Genomic DNA, 20,642 nt, shown 5'->3' on the forward strand with positions numbered 1-20,642 from the left:
ATGGTATTCACATTTAAATTTATATATATATATATATATATATATATATTCCCTAACAGTTAAAACATATAAATAGGGGTTCTTCTGGAAAACCTTGTGTGCACATCTACCAACCACTTAAAGAACTTTACTCAACTAAAATTTACCAGCATAGCTTCTGCTCCCTGCTCCTATGTCAGTAAGGGAATAATGGTAAAGTCTTTGTCCCATGAGGATGGGAGTCTCATATTGTGGTTAGCAACCACACAGATGATGCACCTTCCAAGGGACTAGCCATTAATGCTGGTTTCTATCTGCAGTGTCGGGCACATAAATGAATGGAATACTTGACACGTTCCTATATTGGCATGGTAACACCAGAATGAATGACTTTACTTACCAGGGAATCTTTGAGAAATGCCTCCTGGGACCACAGCTATATCATTTACAATTTGTGTAGCAGGACATACTGCTATATTAACTTCTATGCAGATCTTTATTTCTTCAGATTTAAGACCTAAATGTCTTGGTTTAGGGAAAGGATTGCTAATACTATATATTCTCCCTGTGTTATAACTGATGCAATATAATTTGGTGAAAACAGTGGCTTAAATTTAAGTAAGCAGATTGCTAACATCTCAGTGCAGTTCATTTTTACAGCAGTGTTGGTGGTATAACAATTTAGGGATGCTTGGCATAAACTGAGGTGGAAAATGATCAACATGATCAACTAAATTTTCATTCCACCACATTTTGGACTGGAAAAGCTGTCTCTTTCTCAAGACCACAGCTACTTCAAAAATGCAGCATCAGCTGAAGCTGGTCATGATTAGGTAATGGGTAAACTTTTTCATGTGTAGAAGACTTTTTAAAAGTCCATTGATGTCAGAATTTTTTCTTGGGGCAAGAAGTAACTTTTCTTTTTAAATTCAAACTGCAGTGCAGTGCAGAGGCCACTGATTCTAACTTCTAAATCAAGATTCACCTTTTCCGTCTCCGTCTTGGACCTAGACCTTAAGCCATATGAAAGCATTCACCATCAGTACAAACTTGATAGGAAGATAGTAAACTTCTATTTGAAGAACACACAGGCCAAAGACGACTCTGTGATGTCAAATCTCTTGAAAGAAAATGAAGACTGCACACTACTTCTCCATAAAATGTAACTGGCTAAATATTTATCAGACACAGAATGGGAATAAATAAGTTATGTTGGTTTTCTATTATTTTGTTGTGCTTTAAATTTATCTGCCTTTCAGAAACACAGAATACCACTCAGACTACCTTGAAGGAATGTATTTATGGTAAAAGAGTTAGACAGACATATGCACTCTACAACCCTTAGTAAACTGGTTGCTGGGAAAGTAGTTAAGTTTGAATCAAATGACTACTGTATGAAGCAGAGAAGTGAGTATCTTGAATTTAATTCTTCAATGTAGGGAACCAGTGTTCCTATGAGGTTTGCAGATGTTTGCAAACAATAGTATGTGAATTGCTGAATAGCACTTGCTCAGATTAATTGTAAAAGTGAACCAGCTCCCATTTAAAACAGTTCTTAAGCTGGAGAGTGGATATATGGTGCTGCCTAGGTTTTCAGCTTGAATCTTAATATTTTTCAGTCTTGTGACAAAAGATGACAGTTTGGTTGTTTCCAAAAATGGTATTGTAGTGGCCATTCTCAAAAAGTGATTGGAATACATGCGAGTAAACTTACAAAACAAAGGAAACTTAATGATATAGAGAAAAACAGCCTTATCAAACTAAACTAGCTCTTCGTTACTCAAATAGGTGTTGCTTTTAAAAGTTCACTAGAACAATTTAATTATGAAGAAGCTCTTTCAAATGGTTGTGTTAGCACAATTATATTCAGCTGTCTCCCCCCCCCCCCGATATTCTTAACTCCATGTAAAATAACTATACATGTGCCTCATTTATATGCAGAAACCTTCCAGTACAGCAAGCCATCCTGCGTTTTGCTGCTGTGGGAAGCATTTGTGAAGTTAAATAGTGGCTTTATTATCCCTACCCATGAGTGATAGGTTTTGTGTTTATTGATTTCCCCCTTTCACATTAAACACCTGCAACTCTCCCAGAGCTGGGTAAAATAAAGTCATTGCTAATTGAGATGTTCCTCAAAGTGAACTCTATGAATTAGAAACTTACCTCACATTAAATAGTTATTAGTTAGCAAGGAGCATTTTCTCTAGAAGTGCCTGTGCATGATTATTACTGTCTCTTGCCCTATCTTGCATACAGAAAATAGGAAATAAGCCTCGGGTTTGGCAGGCTGCAGGGCTCATCTGCTCAGACTCTTTTCCCACTGTGCTGTGCAATGGCAATAGCCTTCTCTTATTGTATAGGAATATTACTATTCTTATTCTGGCTGTGTGACTTGAGCTTCTGAATTCAAAATGCTGGAAAGGCAAGTCATATCGTGGGCTTTTTGTAGAACAGGAGAAACTTTCATAGGGGTTGCCTGGCGGCAAGATACTTGAAGTGGGTAAAGGCTATCTGTGAGAAACCCAGATTTTAAGCTGCTATGGCCATTCAAAAATTACTATCTGTATTTAACTGTAGGCATTTATGTTCTAACTGACGTTTTGTGTGTTTCATCAGTGATCCAGTTTATTCATTGTTTTAAGGTACAGTATCTATCCCTAAAAAATTAAAAGAATACTCTTGCCATTACCAATTAAGCTGCTACAGTTAACATTAAATATAATGGTAACATCTCAAAACTTGTATAATTTGAATACTTGTTCTCATCTTACATAGAACTTAATTTTGTTAGTGTCTCTAGTTATTCATTCCCATTACTTCTAGAAACTGTCTTAATTATAAGATGTGGTTATATAGAGGTTACAGACCTCAATTCACAGGATGTCAAGTAGCCCAACTGCAGGTTAAGGCATTTGTCTAGAATAAGACTGATAACTGGGTTGAAGTTAGTAAAACTGCCATGCCTAATGGTTGGTTACAATCAGTACTTAAATTTGCTAGCTTAAATTACCCTGACGGAAGTGTCAGGTAATATATTATATCAGGTTTCCTCTTGGTATGTAAAGGTTCTGCAAGGAAGACTGCCATTCCCATATTCCTGAAGCAATAAGCAAAACAAGGCCATGGCACAAATAGATGTGCGCAGCATTCCTAAATTTGATTTTGCATATTCTGATAACTAACTGATTAGAAGTAGGTAAAATTCTACATTTATAATCTAGGGCCAGGAAGTCAAGTGAGTTAAATTGCTATTTAAGGTGTTTGTTTGAGGACTAGGTTTCCACCTTTTGAGAAGAGCTACAAAGCTTGCTTTTACGCAAATACTGTTGCGGCACTCAAAAAGAGCAGGGAGACCTTTGAAATTGTTGTGCTACTTAACTTGGAAAGCAAAAAACAGCAAGTACATGGGATAAGTTGTATGTGGGTCAATAATCTTGACCTTGCTATTTTCATTATAAGCAATCCTGGGACTAAAAATATATACTGTAGCTTATATTTTGTAAATTATAGCTATGCCTTCTGATCCATTGTAAATTAAAATATCACAATTCTGTTTTATGAAAGCTTTGATAAACCTGGTTTTGCCTTTAATCACTGATTGAGGAAAGAAGTAGTTGCAATATTGAGTGAAGTTTTTTTTGCATCTTGAAACTTCCTTTCATTTAACTTTCCAGTGTCATTTCTAATAATCTGTTACATATACAGCTGTGAACAGAAACTGTCACTTTTTATAGACTTGAGTTTACCAGGTTGATCCGAAGAAGTTATAGGAAATGCTATGGAAGCAGGGGGGAAACCACTTCGATTCAGAAAATTAAAATAAAATTCACTTATCTATTTGGCATTTTGTATTTAAAATGGCTGTATTTATTTGTCATGATGATTTATATATATATGTGCCATAATTGTACAGACAGCATGTTTTATGGGTTTGATTTCTAAATGAAAAATAACTTAATGTTTATATTCAATAAACTATAGATGCATATTTTATTGTCCTGGTATTCATTTATCATTGCAAAGTGACTTGATCAGTGTTTCAATGCATGCTTGTATTCCAAGCACATGCAGTAGACTTCTGAAGCAATGTGGAGCATCTGATGTAAACTTGTTAGCTTCCACCACTGTAAGAGAAGAAGAAAATATGGCAACAATTCACTTTAAATACTAATAACGACTTGAAATGGTCTAGCATTACAATTTTGAATGAGGTCCAGAATTTATGCATTCATCTGTATTTAGAAAGACAATACTTTTTTACATTAGCAGTATACAACCCATTTCTACCTCTGTGTCATTGGGATTTGCTTCTCAGGTGTGGATAAACTAAGCCTGGATATGTACTTTTAGTTGCCCTCCTGGATTACCTATAAGGGGAGGTAGATGGTGGGAGTGCAATCCTGTTAGTTCCCTAGAAGTCTGAAGTTTTTGATTATGCTGGTTATGCTACCCTTTGCAAACTGGGAAATGGGTTTGGGAGGATATTTTGTTTTGGTGGCTTTGATACTTTCTTTAAGGGAGGCTCCCTAAAGAAAAGGGGGGACACTAAAACTATCAGTTCTATCCCAACTTCACAGGCCTTTAGGCACACTAAATATATATAGCCTGCTTTCAACATCTTGCATGTCTATCACTGTATATATCTTTGTCCTATTCTAAGCTTTGGTAGTTTTAAATACATTTTGCCTCCGCACTCAAGAATGTGGCTTGAGTGTAAGATAATAAATAGGTGAACTAGGTATGCTGTACGAAGTTGCATAGCAGCCTCACAGGGTGAATCCATCCCTGGCTTCTGTATATCACCCCTGGATGGTTTAAATTTTAATTTCCTGATCATGATTTTACACATAAAGTTTGCAGTCCAAAATGGATGTAGGGGCACGCTACTGTACAAACTTCTAATGGATAACTAATAGGATGCATACCATATTATAATTATCTAATTATAACTTGCCAACTGTTGCAAACATTTAATATTTATAATTTGTATTGCCTCTGTGGCTTTGCCAAACTGCCTGAGGAGCAACACTGCCAGAATTTTCACAGAAGAAAAAGGGAAATGAGGTGTTGAAGACAGGAAATCTTGGGCATCTGGCTAAAGAAAATGACTGAAAATCAGAGGCAGGTCTAAAGAAATTTGAGTGGAGAAAAGATGATCTCCCTGGCCCTTCCACTTATTTCCCATAATTTCCTCACTTCAATGGGGGTGAAGGAAACCCATCCCCCCCCACTGATCTACATAGGCTGTGGGTGGGTGTTCTTGTTTTAGGGTCTGGCTCCACCCACAGCTAAAATGCAGCTCCCAAGAGCTATCCAGCATGAAAAGGGGTCATAACCTGGTTAGATGCTGAACGGGCTACTGCTTAACACAAGCAAAATTAGGTCAGTTCCTTTTTTATATAAATAACATAATGTATAATGGAAATTGCAAATATTAATAGCCAAGTTGTAATAAGGGGCAACCATAAACTCTTGAAATGTGTGTTCATTGTTCGCCATCTCTGAAATTTCTTGTCAGATTGGCTAGTCTGTGTCATAGAGATCCACTCTTTCAATACAGGAGATTTATAATTAATATTTTTGCTCTTCTGGATAAATTCCAAACAGACTTGTTGTTTAGTTCACACTACTCAATACCAATATCCAAGCATTTCTAAATTTGGGGACAATTCAACCAAAATATGAGAAAATCAGCTATTGGTTGAAAGTAGTTAAACCCTGTAGGTCTTGGATTCCTATTTATGTAGGAAGTTTCGCAAGATGAAGAGAGCCTACACTGAGTGAATTGAAAACTTGTAGCCCAGTATCTCCCCCCCCCTCGCAAATTAGTTGTAAGTTGATAGGTAATGAATGGGACAATTATCCTTTACAATTCTTTATTAAAAATCAGAGTTTCAAAAGGGGTTTCAGGTCCTCAGACTTATATTCTCAGTTGAAAATACTGAAACTGAGAGAAGTAAAGTGGTTGTTTGGTGACTTAAAGAATTTCCTTCTTGGACTACCTCCCTAAACTGTGTAATATTATAGTAGATCCAGTGGCGATTACTCCCCTTAAACAAGAAAGTCACAAATGAAGCGGTCGTCAAGGCTTCATCCCTTCTACTATTACAGCTGTATTTTGATCTGATAGCCTTCAGGGAATACAAGGGCCAAGAAGCAGGAGGAAAGTAGCTGAACGTCACATACCAATTGAACTAGTCATCAAAGTCTTTGGAGGCATTTAATAAACAGATGCGGATTTTGTTGAACTACATATTATATGCAAGTGTGACATACTAAACCCATTGGGGGCTTCATTAAACTAAACTAACCTCAGCAAGCTGCAGCTTGGGAAAGTGTGTGTGTGTGTGTGTGTGTTTTACCAATCACCATTGTCTCCAAGATGCTTTTTCTTTGCAGAGAAAAAGCCAAATAAGTTGCTTTCTATTTAAAACATTGTATTGTGTAGTTTTTAAATGCTGCCAAAAGAATACTGTTATCAAGACAATGTTTTGCAGGATGTACTTTCAGGAATGCAGAGCAAGAAAACTTTCAAAGAGAGAATGAAGCTGGAATTAAATGGTTGGAACAAGGGAAGAAATACTTTATACTGTGTAAGCATACCTGACATTGGTATTTTGTTGAGGAGATCCAAGACTGGTGTAACGTTTCCTTCTTCATCTACATGTATCTTCCAAACAATCATTAACTCAAGTCTATAAAAGGCAAATGATATTAAATGTCAGAGCTTCAGAGGTCAAATTCTGTATTGCAAAAAACTTCTGTGCAGTTACCAAATACACACTACTAGGCGTATACTGCAGCTGCATAATTTCTGATGCTAAGGAAGAATGTTATTTTTGCTCTTAAGTCTTTTTCAGCCTTTTCTCTTTGGGCTGGTGCTTTCAGAGGTAGGAAAAACCCTACTCCTCCAAGAGACGTGCTTGGTACCAATTGTGTACTTACTAAACACACTTTTGTACACCAGGACTACCACCTCCGCCAGATCCTGCTAAGGCACATTAGTGCTGGGAAAGGTCAGTTGCAATGATAGCAATTTCCTGTTCTAAGACTTACCTACCTATTGCAATTTATTCAGGTAAAGGAAGGTTGGCTCATAGGAGAAGTCCACTATGAAATACGGAAGGGCACTTACAATGACTGTGTTGTCAAAGTAATGAAGGGTGCCTACTTTTGGGTACTAACTAACTACTAGACTTTTATCATGGCCTTGAGGCCTTTATAAGAAATGCTAGAAATTGTAAATCCACTTTGAGGATTTCAACATCTTTTTAGCTAAGACTATGAACCAAATCATTAATTTACTTTCAAATGCTGACTCCACCTGAAGCAGATAAAGTTACGAAACTCACCTTAGTCTGCATTTTGAAGCAATGCATTTTGCAGATTCTAAAGAGATTTTATTTTGAGAAATCTTTCCTGCTAAAATATGTGTTCCTGCTCAATCAATAATATTTCTATTGGCATCAGTTTCAAATACAGTGGTACCTCGGGTTACAGATGCTTCAGGTTACATACTCTGCTAACCCAGAAATAGTACCTCGGGTTAAGAACTTTGCTTCAGGATAAGAACAGAAATTGCGCAGCTGCGGCGTGGCGGCAGCAGGAGGCCCCATTACCTAAAGTGTTACCTCAGGTTAAGAACAGACCTCCAGAAGGAATTAAGTTCTTAACCCGAGGTACCACTGTACAGCAAATTGTGCCATCATGTTTCAATACTGTGAACCTTTGAAAAACTACCACCACTTTTCCATTATGTCAGTTTCAATGCAGTTGCTGCCTTGGCCTCCTTTGGAAGGAAGGAAAGGCTGTAAATAGAATAAATAAAAGAATTCCACTTATAATGTATAACTGACGATCATCAACAACTTTCATTAATGTGCATCACAAAGCTTCCTTACCCAGGAAGGTTAGGACTTCTTAAGATCATGTAATCTCCTGATGATCCTTCGGGAAGTACTACAACATCAGGATACTTGTTCTATTAAATGTAAAAAAAGAACAATACTATAGCCAGTCTGTAAATATATTAATAGGTACAATCATACTGATAAGCCAAATATTAGTTATAGCCTGCCCCCCACTCCAAGGAAGTATACATGAGTTGAGATTCAGTATGAAGTAATATTGCGTAGACCCTGGGCACTGATCCAACAATTATGATTTTCAGAGAATTATTATACTTGCATATGTTCTGAACAATTGCTGAAGACACAGACGCTAGGGCCTAGAACAGCAGAAGGTCTACATCTAAGTCCTAATGCCAACTTCTCTGTTGGGAGGCAGGGGAAGGTGGGGTTCCTGCTGCTCCCTACCTTCCAGGCCACCTTGTACCAACTACCCTGTGAGAAGCTACAAGGAGGAGACAGAGACAACACCAGATGCCTGCTCCAGATGCACTCATTTTGTTTGGCTTTTTACATATCGTTTTGCATTTCATAAAAGTTGTAAGCTGTTCTGAGGACTCCAGTTGAAAAGGAGGGTATACATCTAGTAAATAAATACAGTTCTGAACATAGAGTGAGGGGGAAAAGTATTTGATCCCCTGCTAAATTTGCCCGTTTGCCCTCTGACGAAGAAACGACCAGTCCATAATTTTAATGGTAGTTTAGTTAAATTAGTTTACACAGATCAAAGTGGGAAGAGAATAAATGGTAGTGATAAAGGGTTAGGATGTTTCTTTGAAGTGCACTGGAGACAAATCATTTTGCAAGATCCTATCTACATCTGGCAAACAGAAATGGCTACCACATGCTCCCTTTTATTGTTGCTTGGGAATACAATACATTAAACTGCGATCTCAGTGTAATGTGCGGATCTTGCTGCTGGAATCCATATGAACAAGAAAAACAAAAGATCTTGCACTGAACTGAATAGTGACAAGAGATTTATTACAGAAAAAGACAAGATAATTAGTATGGTATTTTACTACACTGAGAAAAGCATGGAAGATGGGCTTTTATTATGCAAAATTATGATGCTCAGTACCTAGGCCCAGGGAAGTCTGGTGGTCACAGTACCTAGGCCCAGGGAAGACTGGTGGTCACATACAGTGTGGTCAATTATCATTTGGTAAATGGTCACCTATATTCACCCCCCTCAGCAGATGCAGAACAACCAGAAGAAGGAAGATGGAGAAGAATCATCAACAGAGACTGCTTTCCAAAGTTAAGACTCAGCTGTCATGTGTGAATGCATGCAGGCCTCTGTTGAACAACTCCACTTATAGGTAGATGAGAACACTTTCCTAATCCCTTTCAATTGCATTGATCTTACAGTGGATTAAACTTTGCTTAAAACAGAGGTGGTTAACCTTTGGCTTGCCAGATGCTGCTGGGCTGCAGCCCATGCTGGCTGGGGCTGATGGGAATTTGAGTCTAGAAACAGCTGGATTCCCAAGATTAGCCACCCCTAAATGAAAGGGAAATTTTCCATCCAATAAATCTGTGACCTAACTAAATAAAGGAGAAATGGGAAGCTAAACTTTAAAAACAACACTCTGAATGCTACACTATCCATGAAAAATATGTTTCTCTAGTTTCAGTGCCAATTGTATTACAGTTTCAAGGACTTTTTAAAGGGTAGGCAACTGATTCATTCTACAACTCAGCTGGGTTTAAAAAAGTGCATGTCAAACACCTCAGAATGTACACCGTATTTGTTATTGGAGTAGATGAGGAAATGGAAAGTATTTTTGGTTGAACCAAACACTTCACTTCATTTGAAAGTCCATTATTTTTCCAGGATCTGGTTATACTTTGTAGCAAGTTAAGAGTTTAAATGGATGTCCCTGGGATTTTAGAAACATTAAGTAACTGCCCTGTCTGGAATTGTTTTCCAAGTCTCACAAGCACTGTCAGCTACAACAGATGCCAAAACCAAACTGACTGAGTAAGAACTTTAGTTTGTACTTGCCACTTGATTTTTTAATTTTTCATTACCTTTGTGCCTCTCCCACTCCTAACATAAAAGTTGTGTAAAATGTAGAATCTATTGAGTTGGAGATTTTTGCATAATGGTAACATAATCCCAGGGTATATTCTGAAGCCACCATCTTGCTGAAGATGAGCAAGAAAGATAGAAAAACACCTGGAATTCACATGTACACTTTTGGTCCTTGGTGATGTGATTGGGAAATCACATCACATTGGGTTCCTTGATGAAAGAAAGGTCAGATAAAAATGTAGTAATTTTTTTTAAAAGAATACTTATTTCATAATTTTTTTACACCAGGTTTAGATTCACCCAACTCTTTGCTAGATTATGGTCAATATCTATGGGAAGTTGTATATCACATTCTTTTCAGCACAGAAAATCTCATCAAAAAGTGGATGGAACAGCAAAGTGATCGTGCAAAAGGACTTCTTAATTCCTATAGTGCTATGCTCTGAAAAAGTTAAATGTCTATTAATGTTTTTTTCAGGTCACACCCCTTCACCACAATTTAGCATTTTGTAATGGGAATGCTGTGTGATTATTTGCAGTCCATGTGCTATTGCTGTCATGACATATTAGAATCAAAGCAAAGCAATCTGAAATTTGACTACTTAAGCTCTGTATCACACATTTCAATTTAACATGTCACAACAAATGTAGCTACTGAAATAGCAATACAAAACAAGAAAGAAACAGCATACATAGGGTTTGTGTGATTTTTACTGGAAAAAGTGATGGATTAAGACTTAAACCTCAAGGACTTTTAAATTAAAATCATCTGAGCAAAGAATGTAAATTAAAAAACATGAATGTTATAGCTTAAATACAATTAACATAGTCAGCAGTTTTTCATAGAGCAGACTAGAGGATTGTTTAGTATACAGCACATGGAAAATATTAAATGCAGACATCACCACCGTCAAGAATTTTATAAGCTACAGAACATACATCTTTTTATAAGCTACATAACATACATCTACAGACACAATTCCTTTAATTTCCAGAGGGGAAGCTGTGTTAGTTTGTTGGGGAAAAAACAATAAGTCTTTTGGCACCTTGAAGATTAACAAAATAATTTAATATGACATAAAATTTTATGGACTAGAGTCTCCTACATCAGATGAATGGAGTGTAACCCTCATATTACCTGCAACTGAAGGTGACACTTCATGCAGAATCAATTATGCCCTATTTAGATTTGTTAGTTTACAAGGTATCAAGACTCTCCATTATTTATTTCCTTAATGGAAAGCCAGAGTATGAAATTCTGTAACCCATTCTATTAACATGCTGTTTTCTCAACTTTGAAACACAGTGTTGGTAGTGGGTTACCTTGCTATCTCACAGGTGCAACAAATGTGCAGAGGTGTCAATCCTCAGAGCCAAGGCTTTCCTGCCCATGGAACATACAATGAGGCTGAACTCACTGAAAATGGTTAGCTGTAAACAATCTGAAGTAAGCATTGCTTGTTAGATTAAAAACCAGACCTTATAGGTTCATTAATCCTTGTTGGTTATCTTGGATTTGAACGGCTGTTCCATGCCTAGCATTCTTATGCTTAATAATTAAGACTGGTGTTCATACAAACTTCTGTGTTCCACTGCATTAGCAGATTCCAGAAGCGTGGCTGTGTTAGGCTGTTGTAGATTAAAGTCGATTTTGTGAGCTAGAGCATGGTTTGTCTGATAGATAACTTCAAAAAGATATATTAGCCTAGGTTCTGTCAGTTTAAATGCTAATTAGTCACAAGAATGTACAAAATATAGTTGTATTGGGGGGTGGGGTGGAAGAAGAATTAAGATCCAATTTGTGGTTGGGAAGAGAAGATACTGGTGCCAAGAAGTTTAGAATTTTGTTCATGTCTTTCCCCCATGCTCTTTGGACAAACACAAATGGCAGTAATTACCATACAGTTTACTGACTCAGAAAAATATATATAACAATACATTAGTATTATTTGGAGGGAAATATACTATATCATCAGCCAAGGCTCCAGTTGCTATTATAAAAGGTTTTTTTTTTAAAAGGACTTTTTCTCAGGAAGGAAGGCCACTTCCCCAAGGAGTTAATCCCCAGTTGTCTCACCAGCCATTGTCCACTTCTGTTCTGTTTCCCTTTCTTTCAGATAGCACACATAGTTTCCCCTCTCCACATTTTAGCATCGCAATAACTGTGTGAGACAGGTTACAGTTATACTATCGTAACTGATGTGGCAAACTGTGCACACATAAAAACTTAATTTGCTTCAAAACGGCCTATTTGCGAGATAACACCCTCACCTGGAAACATCCCTTATGTCCTCATTGCAAATATGCTTGGATTCACTGGGCAAGATGAAGACTCTCGGCCATAAGGAATTCCCTACATCTTCTAGCCCAGCCACCTCCACTGGAATTCAATTTTACCACTGGGCAAGATGGTTACTGAGGAGTTGGTGAACAGAACTGAGCAAACAATCATTCTCTGTATTATTCACTGCTTTAAAAGGACATGGAAAAAGAGAGCAGTCCTTACTTTCATACTCTTAATAGAAATATGGCATCCTATAGTCAGGGCTTGAAGTTACTTGTATCTCTCACAGTGGTAAATATAACAAAACTTTCTCAAAAAGGCTGTCACATGATGTCTTTCCAAATGAAATATACTTTTGACTTATTTTGACACCAAGTGTATTTATGCAGAAGACAATAAATGACAGAAATAACTGAAAGAGATACTATTGTTGTACAAGTTGCCTAACAACCAAAACGGAGATATGACACAGGAATGCTTTTCAATGCTCTTAGTGCAGCACTTCAGTGTGCCCTGAAGCTGGGTATAATATTCATCATCTTGGTATGAAACTATTCTAAAATGTTGTTTATGTACACATTCCTGTTCAAGGCTTAAGTGCACTGGACAAAAGGAGGGTTCTCCCCAACCCAAAATGAGATGCTGTAGGCTGCTTTTAAATAGCTGTAGAAACATTCTGCCAAATTTACTTAGGAAGATTGTACAGTACTTTGACATATACTGAAACTTAAGATTTTGTGGGAAACAACGCTGTTCTATGGAACATTTTAAAAAGCAGTAATGCATTTTAAAGACTGGCAAATTAGAAGTGGTTCAGAAGAGAGCTTTGAAGATGTGGGGTAGGCTTAGTTTAGTTCTAGAGCAAACTTTATATCAGGAAGCTTACTTTGGTCAAAATCGAGTACTGTATATACTTCCAGAGTTAAAGCAAAATACATTACTTCTGGTAAATGAGCCACCACAGCCGCTAGAGGGCCATGAAAATTTGTGTGCCGGGCCTTTTAGACTCATCTTCCCATAGAACTTTGGTTCCAATGAAACCAAAGGGGCGCATAGGTTGCCAGATGTGAAATATATTATTTTCAGCTCTCCTACCCCACTATTAGGATATGTTTGTTGTCTTAAATACATAAAATGATGTTGGAAAGCAGATTGGAGAACAACTGTCCACTAGGAATATGGATATTAAAAACTCAGTTTTGAGGCTTTAATTGGCAATAATTCCCAACACCACTTTGCTTCATCAAACCTGACCTGTGAGGTTGCTCCTGATGCAGTTGGGTTATGGCACACACCCCTTTCTTCTTGTCTTTTATTAAAGGTTAAGGCCCATTTTTGCCATCCAGTAGGTGGCGCTGTGGTTAAACCACTGAGCCTAGGGCTTGCTGATCAGAAGGTCGGCGGTTCGAATCCCTGTGACGGGGTGAGCTCCCGTTACTTGGTCCCAGCTCCTGCCAACCTAGCAGTTCGAAAGCACGTCAAAATGCAAGTAGATAAATAGGAACCGCTACAGCGGGAAGGTAAACGGCATTTCCGTGTGCTGCTCTGGTTCGCCAGAAGCGGCTTTGTCATGCTGGCCACATGACCTGGAAGCTATACGTCGGCTCCCTCGACCAATAATGTGAGATGAGCGCGCAACCCCAGAGTCGGTCACGACTGGACCTAATGGTCAGGGGTCCCTTTACCTTTACCTTTTATAGAATGTATACATTTTAGGTGTTAGGCAGATACAATAGACTGAAATGAACTAATATATATGTTCTTACTGTTTACTGAGAAAGTTTTGAAATAATTCCTATATTGAGTTTATTAAGCCCTAATCTATTTTTTTATTCTGTTTTGGAGTGAATCTAGCTACTAGCACCAAAGAGAGAGAAAGAGTAGAGTCTATAATTATACAAATTATATTCCACTTTTCCCCTCCACAAAGGAATTGCTCAAAGTGGCTTACAAATATAAAAACAATAATAAAAGCACAACTATTAAAACACATTTGAGATGCTGATATTGCTTTCATAGTAATACTTTGGCATATTCTCGAATTGTAAACTCTATTTTTTTGGCTAAAAGAGACTTCAACATTTCTTCAAGAAGCTTTATGAGGCTTGTAGAGCTTATTTTCTGGTTGTTAAAGAGTGTTCGGTTATCTTTTAAATTATGCTCACATGCCTTAATATTGGAGGGAATTGCTATCAAGGCTAACTCAAAACATGTCTGAAATTACAGATAGTCTGGATGCAAGTCACTGCACTTCTGAATATTATGTGTAACATAATGCTATAAAATTTTCTTGACAAAAAGCTTGGGTAAATTAAAATAAATACCTCAACACTTGGCATTCTGTGTTAGATCCTGCCTTTATGCAACAGATATTGTCTAAAAAGCCCAGGTTAACACTAACATCATTGTCATGAAAGAAACAAGAACACCTTGAGCAGTTTTTCAAGAATGTAACCCATTTTCTTTTTGTCCCAAATAAGATATTTGTGATATGAAAGAGTTTCATTACTTTGTTTTCCCCCCAACTCATACAAATGAATTCCAACTCCCTCTCTCTTTTCTTTTTAGACCCAAAGTTTCATCTGGTAATTTAGTATCACAGGCACTTCACTTTGTATATCTGTTCAGGTTGTTTTACACAGAGCAAAATAATTAAACAATGTTTTCTCTGTATGCACCTTTGATGATGATCACAAAAATGTACAACAGTCTTATTAACTAATGTGGTGGATACTGCCGAGATTATTATTATTTAGATTAGGCATCTGACAGAAATGGAAAATTCCTGAGTTATGGTGAGGATGCCATCATGAAAACAATCCAGTGACCCAGTCTTACATTTGGATGTGTTGCCCAGAGACTTTGAAATCCCTGATTAACAATAAATATCACATCACATATATAATATACTCATATCACCAATAGGTTCCAATCTTGCTTTGGATGCAGAGCTGTCAACTGGGATCGGGAAGAGTTGGGGGCCTATCTCAAAAAGGTTGAGACAACCAGTAAAATGCACTGGCTCCCGGTGGAGTACAGGATCAGGTTTAAGGTGCTGGTTTTGACCTTTAAAGCCCTATGCGACTTGGGACCCTCGTACCTACGGGACCGCCTCTCCTGGTATGCCCCGCGGAGGACCTTAAGGTCCACAAATAATAATATTCTGGAGATCCCGAGTCATAAGATGGCTAGATTGGCCTCTACTAGAGCCAGGGCCTTTTCAGTACTGGCCCCAACCTGGTGGAACGCTCTTTCCCAGGAGACCAGGGCCCTGCGGGATTTGTCATCTTTCCGCAGGGCCTGCAAGACAGAGCTGTTCCGCCTGGCCTTTGGGTTAGACTCAGCCTGACCCCTGTGTTTTTTCTCCCTCATGGCTTGGATTTATGGCCTACTTGAAATGAGGCTGCACTTTAAATTTTAATACTGTATTTTAATCTGTATTTTAATTAATTGTTTTTATGTTTTATTGTGGTTCTGTTGGTGTCAGCTGCCCTGAGCCCGGTTTTTGACTGGGGAGGGCGGGGTATAAATAAAAATTTATTATTATTATTATTATTATTATTATTATTATTAGTCTGACTATCTGGAGTACAGGTATGGTGAAGAAGGAAAGTATAGAGAGAGAACACTTCCCAGCATGTGATTCCCCTTGTTCACAACCCCAGTGTAGGCTTGGGTACTGCATGCCCTGCAAGCAGAAATAACCTGCATGTGGAACTCTGGCCCAGATGGCCCAGACTTCTGTAGTGAGATTCTAGAGATCTTGCAATTTCCTGCTCTGGTTCTGTGCTATGACAAGAAAGGTGGGCTCCACAAACACGTTTGCCTCTGGAGGCTAAATGAAGATGCCAGTGGCACAGTGTCCCACAATCCCAATGAAGGCCTCTGCCCTCTGCCATTCATGACTATGGCTCAAGGAGTGGCTCATTACTCATCATGTAATGCCATCTTTCACAAACACAAGAAGGATATTACAAATTTAAGTGCAAATATTCTGAAAAAAATATTCTGAATTATTACTTTATTTATTTATTTATTTATTTCACTATGGGTTGGAGTCTGAATTTATTATCATGGGCTGAATAGAGTTCTACTCTTCCCAGCACCACCTCCCATGCTGTTCTGGGATGGTTCAGGGGAGTATTTTTTACTTTAAGCAATTTTATCACAAAATCTTCAAAGATGGGGGACAGGGAGGGTTGAGTTTCAAATACCGTATGCTGTTATGAAAGAGGAAACAGAGTTTTTGAGAAGCTCAGGGATCAAAGCTAAGGATTGGTTAGATGAGGTTTTCTGAAGTCTCTTGCTGGGATAACTGGGCAATATCACCATGAGAAAAATATCAGAAAGCCATAAATTAGATATTAAATTTCTGTACTTCTTTGAGTCCTATTGAATCTTTGTCTAAAGAAAGCAAATTCTTCCTCATATGTATGCACTAGACAGTTTCATGTTGAGCTTGAAGAGTCTTACTTTACAACTGAATGTCCACATGCTATGACTACATATGCTTCCTATTTATTCATTGATGAGATGAAAATCTGACTAAAGTGCTTTATTTGATGTTTAGTGTTAAATCAAAAGCATATTCAATGTACTAAACCAAGGTAGAATATGCTTCAAAAACAATCTGAAAACCTGTGAGAAATTTCTGATTCATGTAGAAGTCAGTGTCAGAATATGAATTATATATATTGAATATGGCAGAGTAGATACGATTTATGTCCTGACACTTCTACATTTTCAACCCAAGGGTTGCATTCCCCTATGAGCAACTTTTCAGGGGCCAAATGCCAGTGGTGAACATGGCCAGAGGCAAAAGTGGGTGAGGCAACTGATGCAACTCTTTTGTTTGAACAGTAGGCTACATTTTCAGCCATGAAAAAGCCAGAGGCTTCTACACTCCTTCCCCATATCCCTCCATCTTCCATCCAGGCATTATCACAGTTCAAGTACACATTCCAGTCAGGCAAAAGCACTCAAGGAGGATGCGGAGCAAAGCCAGTGAGGAACTGTGGCTTGGGAAAGAGGTGTAGCCCAGGAAAGTTCCCAAGAATCTGGTAGAAAAGCCTGGAGGAATGCATTTATCTTACCCACCTTCTAGGCCTTAAATTCCCCGCATAATTATAGCCAGTTCCAGAGTAAATATAGCCATATTGGGTGGATGCTACAGACTTCTGATTCTATTGCAATTAGAAAATAGTGTTGGTGGCATCCATTTGTCTCAGGAGACAATGGGTTGGGGGTGAAAATGGAATCCTGCAAACTGTTCAGTTGGGAAAATTTATATTGGTGGAATGGGAGATTCTGTATCTGTTACTGTTCCAGAAACAGCAAAATCCCCCAAAATAAATATTTGAAATAGCTGTTCCCCATGTGTTTCTGGAGGGTAGTGAAAATGATTACTTTAATATTTTGAGCTTTTTTAATGAAAGCCACAGTTGTTCAGCTTCTTTGGGGGGAGCCAATAATCTACCAGTGATCTACCGCAGACGTCCAGTGATCTACCGGTAGATCGTGATCTACCTGTTGGACATGCCTGGTAGACTATATAGAACTGTAGCCTAAAATAATCATGTACACACTTACTGGGATTAAATTCCATTTATATCAATGGGGCTTAATTATAAACAAACATGCATAAGTTGTACTGTATTTTTAAAAGCATATAAATATTGAAATCATACATTTGTTAACATAAATATATAAATACAAATGCAGCCTGCAACAAAATGTTGCAGTATGGAGTGCTTCTGTTCAGAGTTGCAGCAACTCTATTCCATTCCTTCTCCAATGCAGTTTGCTGTCCACCCAGTTTTACAGTCAACATTACATGGCCATTTATGCCTAGCCCTCATTAGACTGCTTTTGGTTCTGTTCTTAGGGTCGTCTCCTAAAGTTTGCACTTCTGCAAACCTTGGGGCTCTCCCAAGTCTAGTGATACCTACCTCCTGTGAATGGGTGCTGACATTTTGGCTACATAAGCAATGGTACTCACAGCCTGAATACTGCAAATAGAGGTAATGTTAGCCATGATTGTAAAAGAGTGATTCATGGGGCAAACAACAAAAGACTGTAAAGGGAGAGTTAAGTTTTTAGTTAAAAGACTTCCTTCCAATAGCATAGGTTTTTTAAAAAAAGGATTTCGAATGGAGTCCTAATTTTAGCTTCTTGGAAAACCATGCAGCATGACATACAGGTCAGAGAGAGAGAGTAAAAGGTGATTCTGTGGGATATATTTATTCTGAATGTATTTATTTAAGATGTAAGCAAAATACCGTAGTCTTTTAAGAAGTGAAAGGTGTCTGGCTCTTCATGTTTTTGTATCTGCTCAAAAACCTGAGTCATCTGAATTCAGCCTGAAAATGACACGATTCATTTTCTCCTTCGCCATACTCCAGTCCAGCTGTTTTCAGTTTATTTCACTTGAATCAAGAAGGCTGTTTGCAAGCTCAAAACTTGTGTCTGTAAAATTACCAGCCCACTTCCCCCTCCTAAGTCAGTAGGAACTAGAGAACCTCTTGTTCACCAATGAATTCCAACCAAAAAATGATTCACGACAAGTTGAAATATATATCATCCTATCCAGCATAAACAGATTCCTTACTACTCCAGAAACCATACTAATTTAGAAACCTAATCTATATTATTTTCCTAACTTGGACTAAATAGTATGTCTACAGGAATGTAATAGGATTCTTTATGCTTAAATGGCACTGCATTATGTACCTTAGAAAAGCATTTGCTTTGAATACAGCCTCCTTAAACAGTAACCACATGTGTATAAGTATAGGATATTTTAGGTATTGTTGTAAACCTAAATGAAGTAGGAACAAAATGGATTCAGGCAATGACCACACAATGAAAGGCCAGCAACTTAGAATTGGGTTGGGTTTGTCTTACACTATGGAATTATGAAGAAGTAAACATGATAAAGCATTCTCTGATGTGGATCCCCCAGCAACCTATGGCCCAGTCCTATAAGTCGCTGTGCAAAATCAGTTCATAGAATCCAGCCCAAGGATTGTAGCCGCAACCAAAGGCAGACTTAAATTCTGCTGTGAATTTCTATTTCATACCACAGATGAACCCTGACATACAGTGGTCCCTCGACTTACGAATTTAATCCGTTCCGAACGGACCTTCGTAAGTCGGAAAAATCCTATCTAGACCGCATCCAAAATGGCGGACGGAGCTCCGTTCGTAACTCGAAACATTCATTAGTCGAGTTGTTCGTAAGTCGAGGTACCACTGTATGTGAAATGTGCATTAAGTAAATTTTAACTGCAAGGATGAAGTATGCCTTAACAATGGAAAAGCCACAGCCTATCTGCCCCCCCCCCCAAAAAAAAATTAAGAGCAAGGAAGAAGACTTCTAGACAGGGTTGAGCTCCAGCAACTTTTTCTGTTAGAAACTGTACATCAGGCTGCAGGAACAGAGCTGCCATCTTAAATTCAATATGAGTCATGAAGTCAAGTAGGAGCGTGAAGATAACAGAAAACTACATGAAAAATATATTCTTTTAAAAAATGAAAACCAATATTTATTCAAGAGTCCTGATGCATTTCAAACCAAAACATTTCTTCAGAGCAGTTCATTGCAATTCACATGTCCAGAAAGCAGATCTGTCTTTTGACAACCTGAACTCCCCTGAAGAAATAATGCCTGGGACTCTTGAAAAAACATCGGCTTACACCACTTTGAATTTCCCATTTTGTCCTTGTCCTTAAATTAAATCCCAATTCTTGTAAAAGAACATTTCTTTGCATCCTGCTATGCCATTGTTTTTCCTTTAGGCCCTGTATGGCACAGTTGTGCTGTAATACCACACCACATATTGACATGTGATCATCAAGCTGTTCTCTGATTTCTAACAGCCACAAAACTATTCTACAACAGAATGGCACACGTATTCTACCTATTTTTGAGATCTTTAAGCACAACCATTTTAAAAGGATTGTTTGTTCCCATTTGTAGAATTACTTCAGTTCTCTTGTTTTGCAAAAAGAGCAAGTGTTAGCAAGCATGGCACAGATTCTACGATAACATAGGCTATGCATGCTACTATTAGTCAATTGGCTGATAAAAGAGATAGCTGAAAGTAAAGAAAAGGTTAATTGCTGTACATGAGACGGGAGTCAATGAATACTCTAATTTCATTGTGTGTTTTGGCTTTAAAAACAAAAATGGTAGTGTGGGATTGATTGTAAAACCAAGCAGAATGAGCACGTATCTATTCAAGGATATCACCACCTTTGTTTGTTATTTTATGTTGCTACTGGCACAGCAAGGAAGTGTGTGTGGAGTTTATCACAGTCCCTTTGTGATGGCTGGAGCTTAGGTGACAGCAGTCTTGGTGGATCAGGGCATAATTGTATGCCAGCTGCATATTTTAATGGTTTGAGCATAGTGAATGATTCTTGAGTTCATAGT

The 20,642-nt window shown here is 38.0% G+C and overlaps 2 protein-coding genes across 5 annotated transcripts in view; one reads left to right on the plus strand and one right to left on the minus strand.

Moving 5' to 3' along the window:
- Positions 1 to 3,967, plus strand: part of IPPK (inositol-pentakisphosphate 2-kinase) — a 31,693-nt gene extending 27,726 nt beyond the window's left edge. The window contains exon 13 of one of the 2 annotated variants that reach the window (XM_035106191.3): positions 920 to 3,967. In XM_035106191.3, the coding sequence (XP_034962082.2) occupies positions 920 to 1,145 (226 nt within the window). In that variant the 3' untranslated portion in view covers positions 1,146 to 3,967. The remainder of the gene's footprint in view (positions 1 to 919) is intronic. The other variant, XM_035106194.3, reaches the window with a different exon arrangement.
- Positions 3,824 to 20,642, minus strand: part of CENPP (centromere protein P) — a 154,515-nt gene continuing 137,696 nt past the window's right edge. For all 3 annotated transcript variants that reach the window (XM_088663215.1, XM_088663216.1, XM_035106202.3), the window contains exons 7-9: positions 7,881 to 7,960; positions 6,583 to 6,674; positions 3,824 to 4,103 (exon numbers count right to left, since the gene is read on the minus strand). In XM_088663215.1, the coding sequence (XP_088519341.1) occupies positions 3,985 to 4,103; positions 6,583 to 6,674; positions 7,881 to 7,960 (291 nt within the window). In that variant the 3' untranslated portion in view covers positions 3,824 to 3,984. The remainder of the gene's footprint in view (positions 4,104 to 6,582; positions 6,675 to 7,880; positions 7,961 to 20,642) is intronic.

Source organism: Zootoca vivipara, chromosome 2, assembly GCF_965207765.1.
Source record: "Zootoca vivipara chromosome 2, rZooViv2.hap1.1, whole genome shotgun sequence".
Taxonomy (NCBI): domain Eukaryota; kingdom Metazoa; phylum Chordata; class Lepidosauria; order Squamata; family Lacertidae; genus Zootoca; species Zootoca vivipara.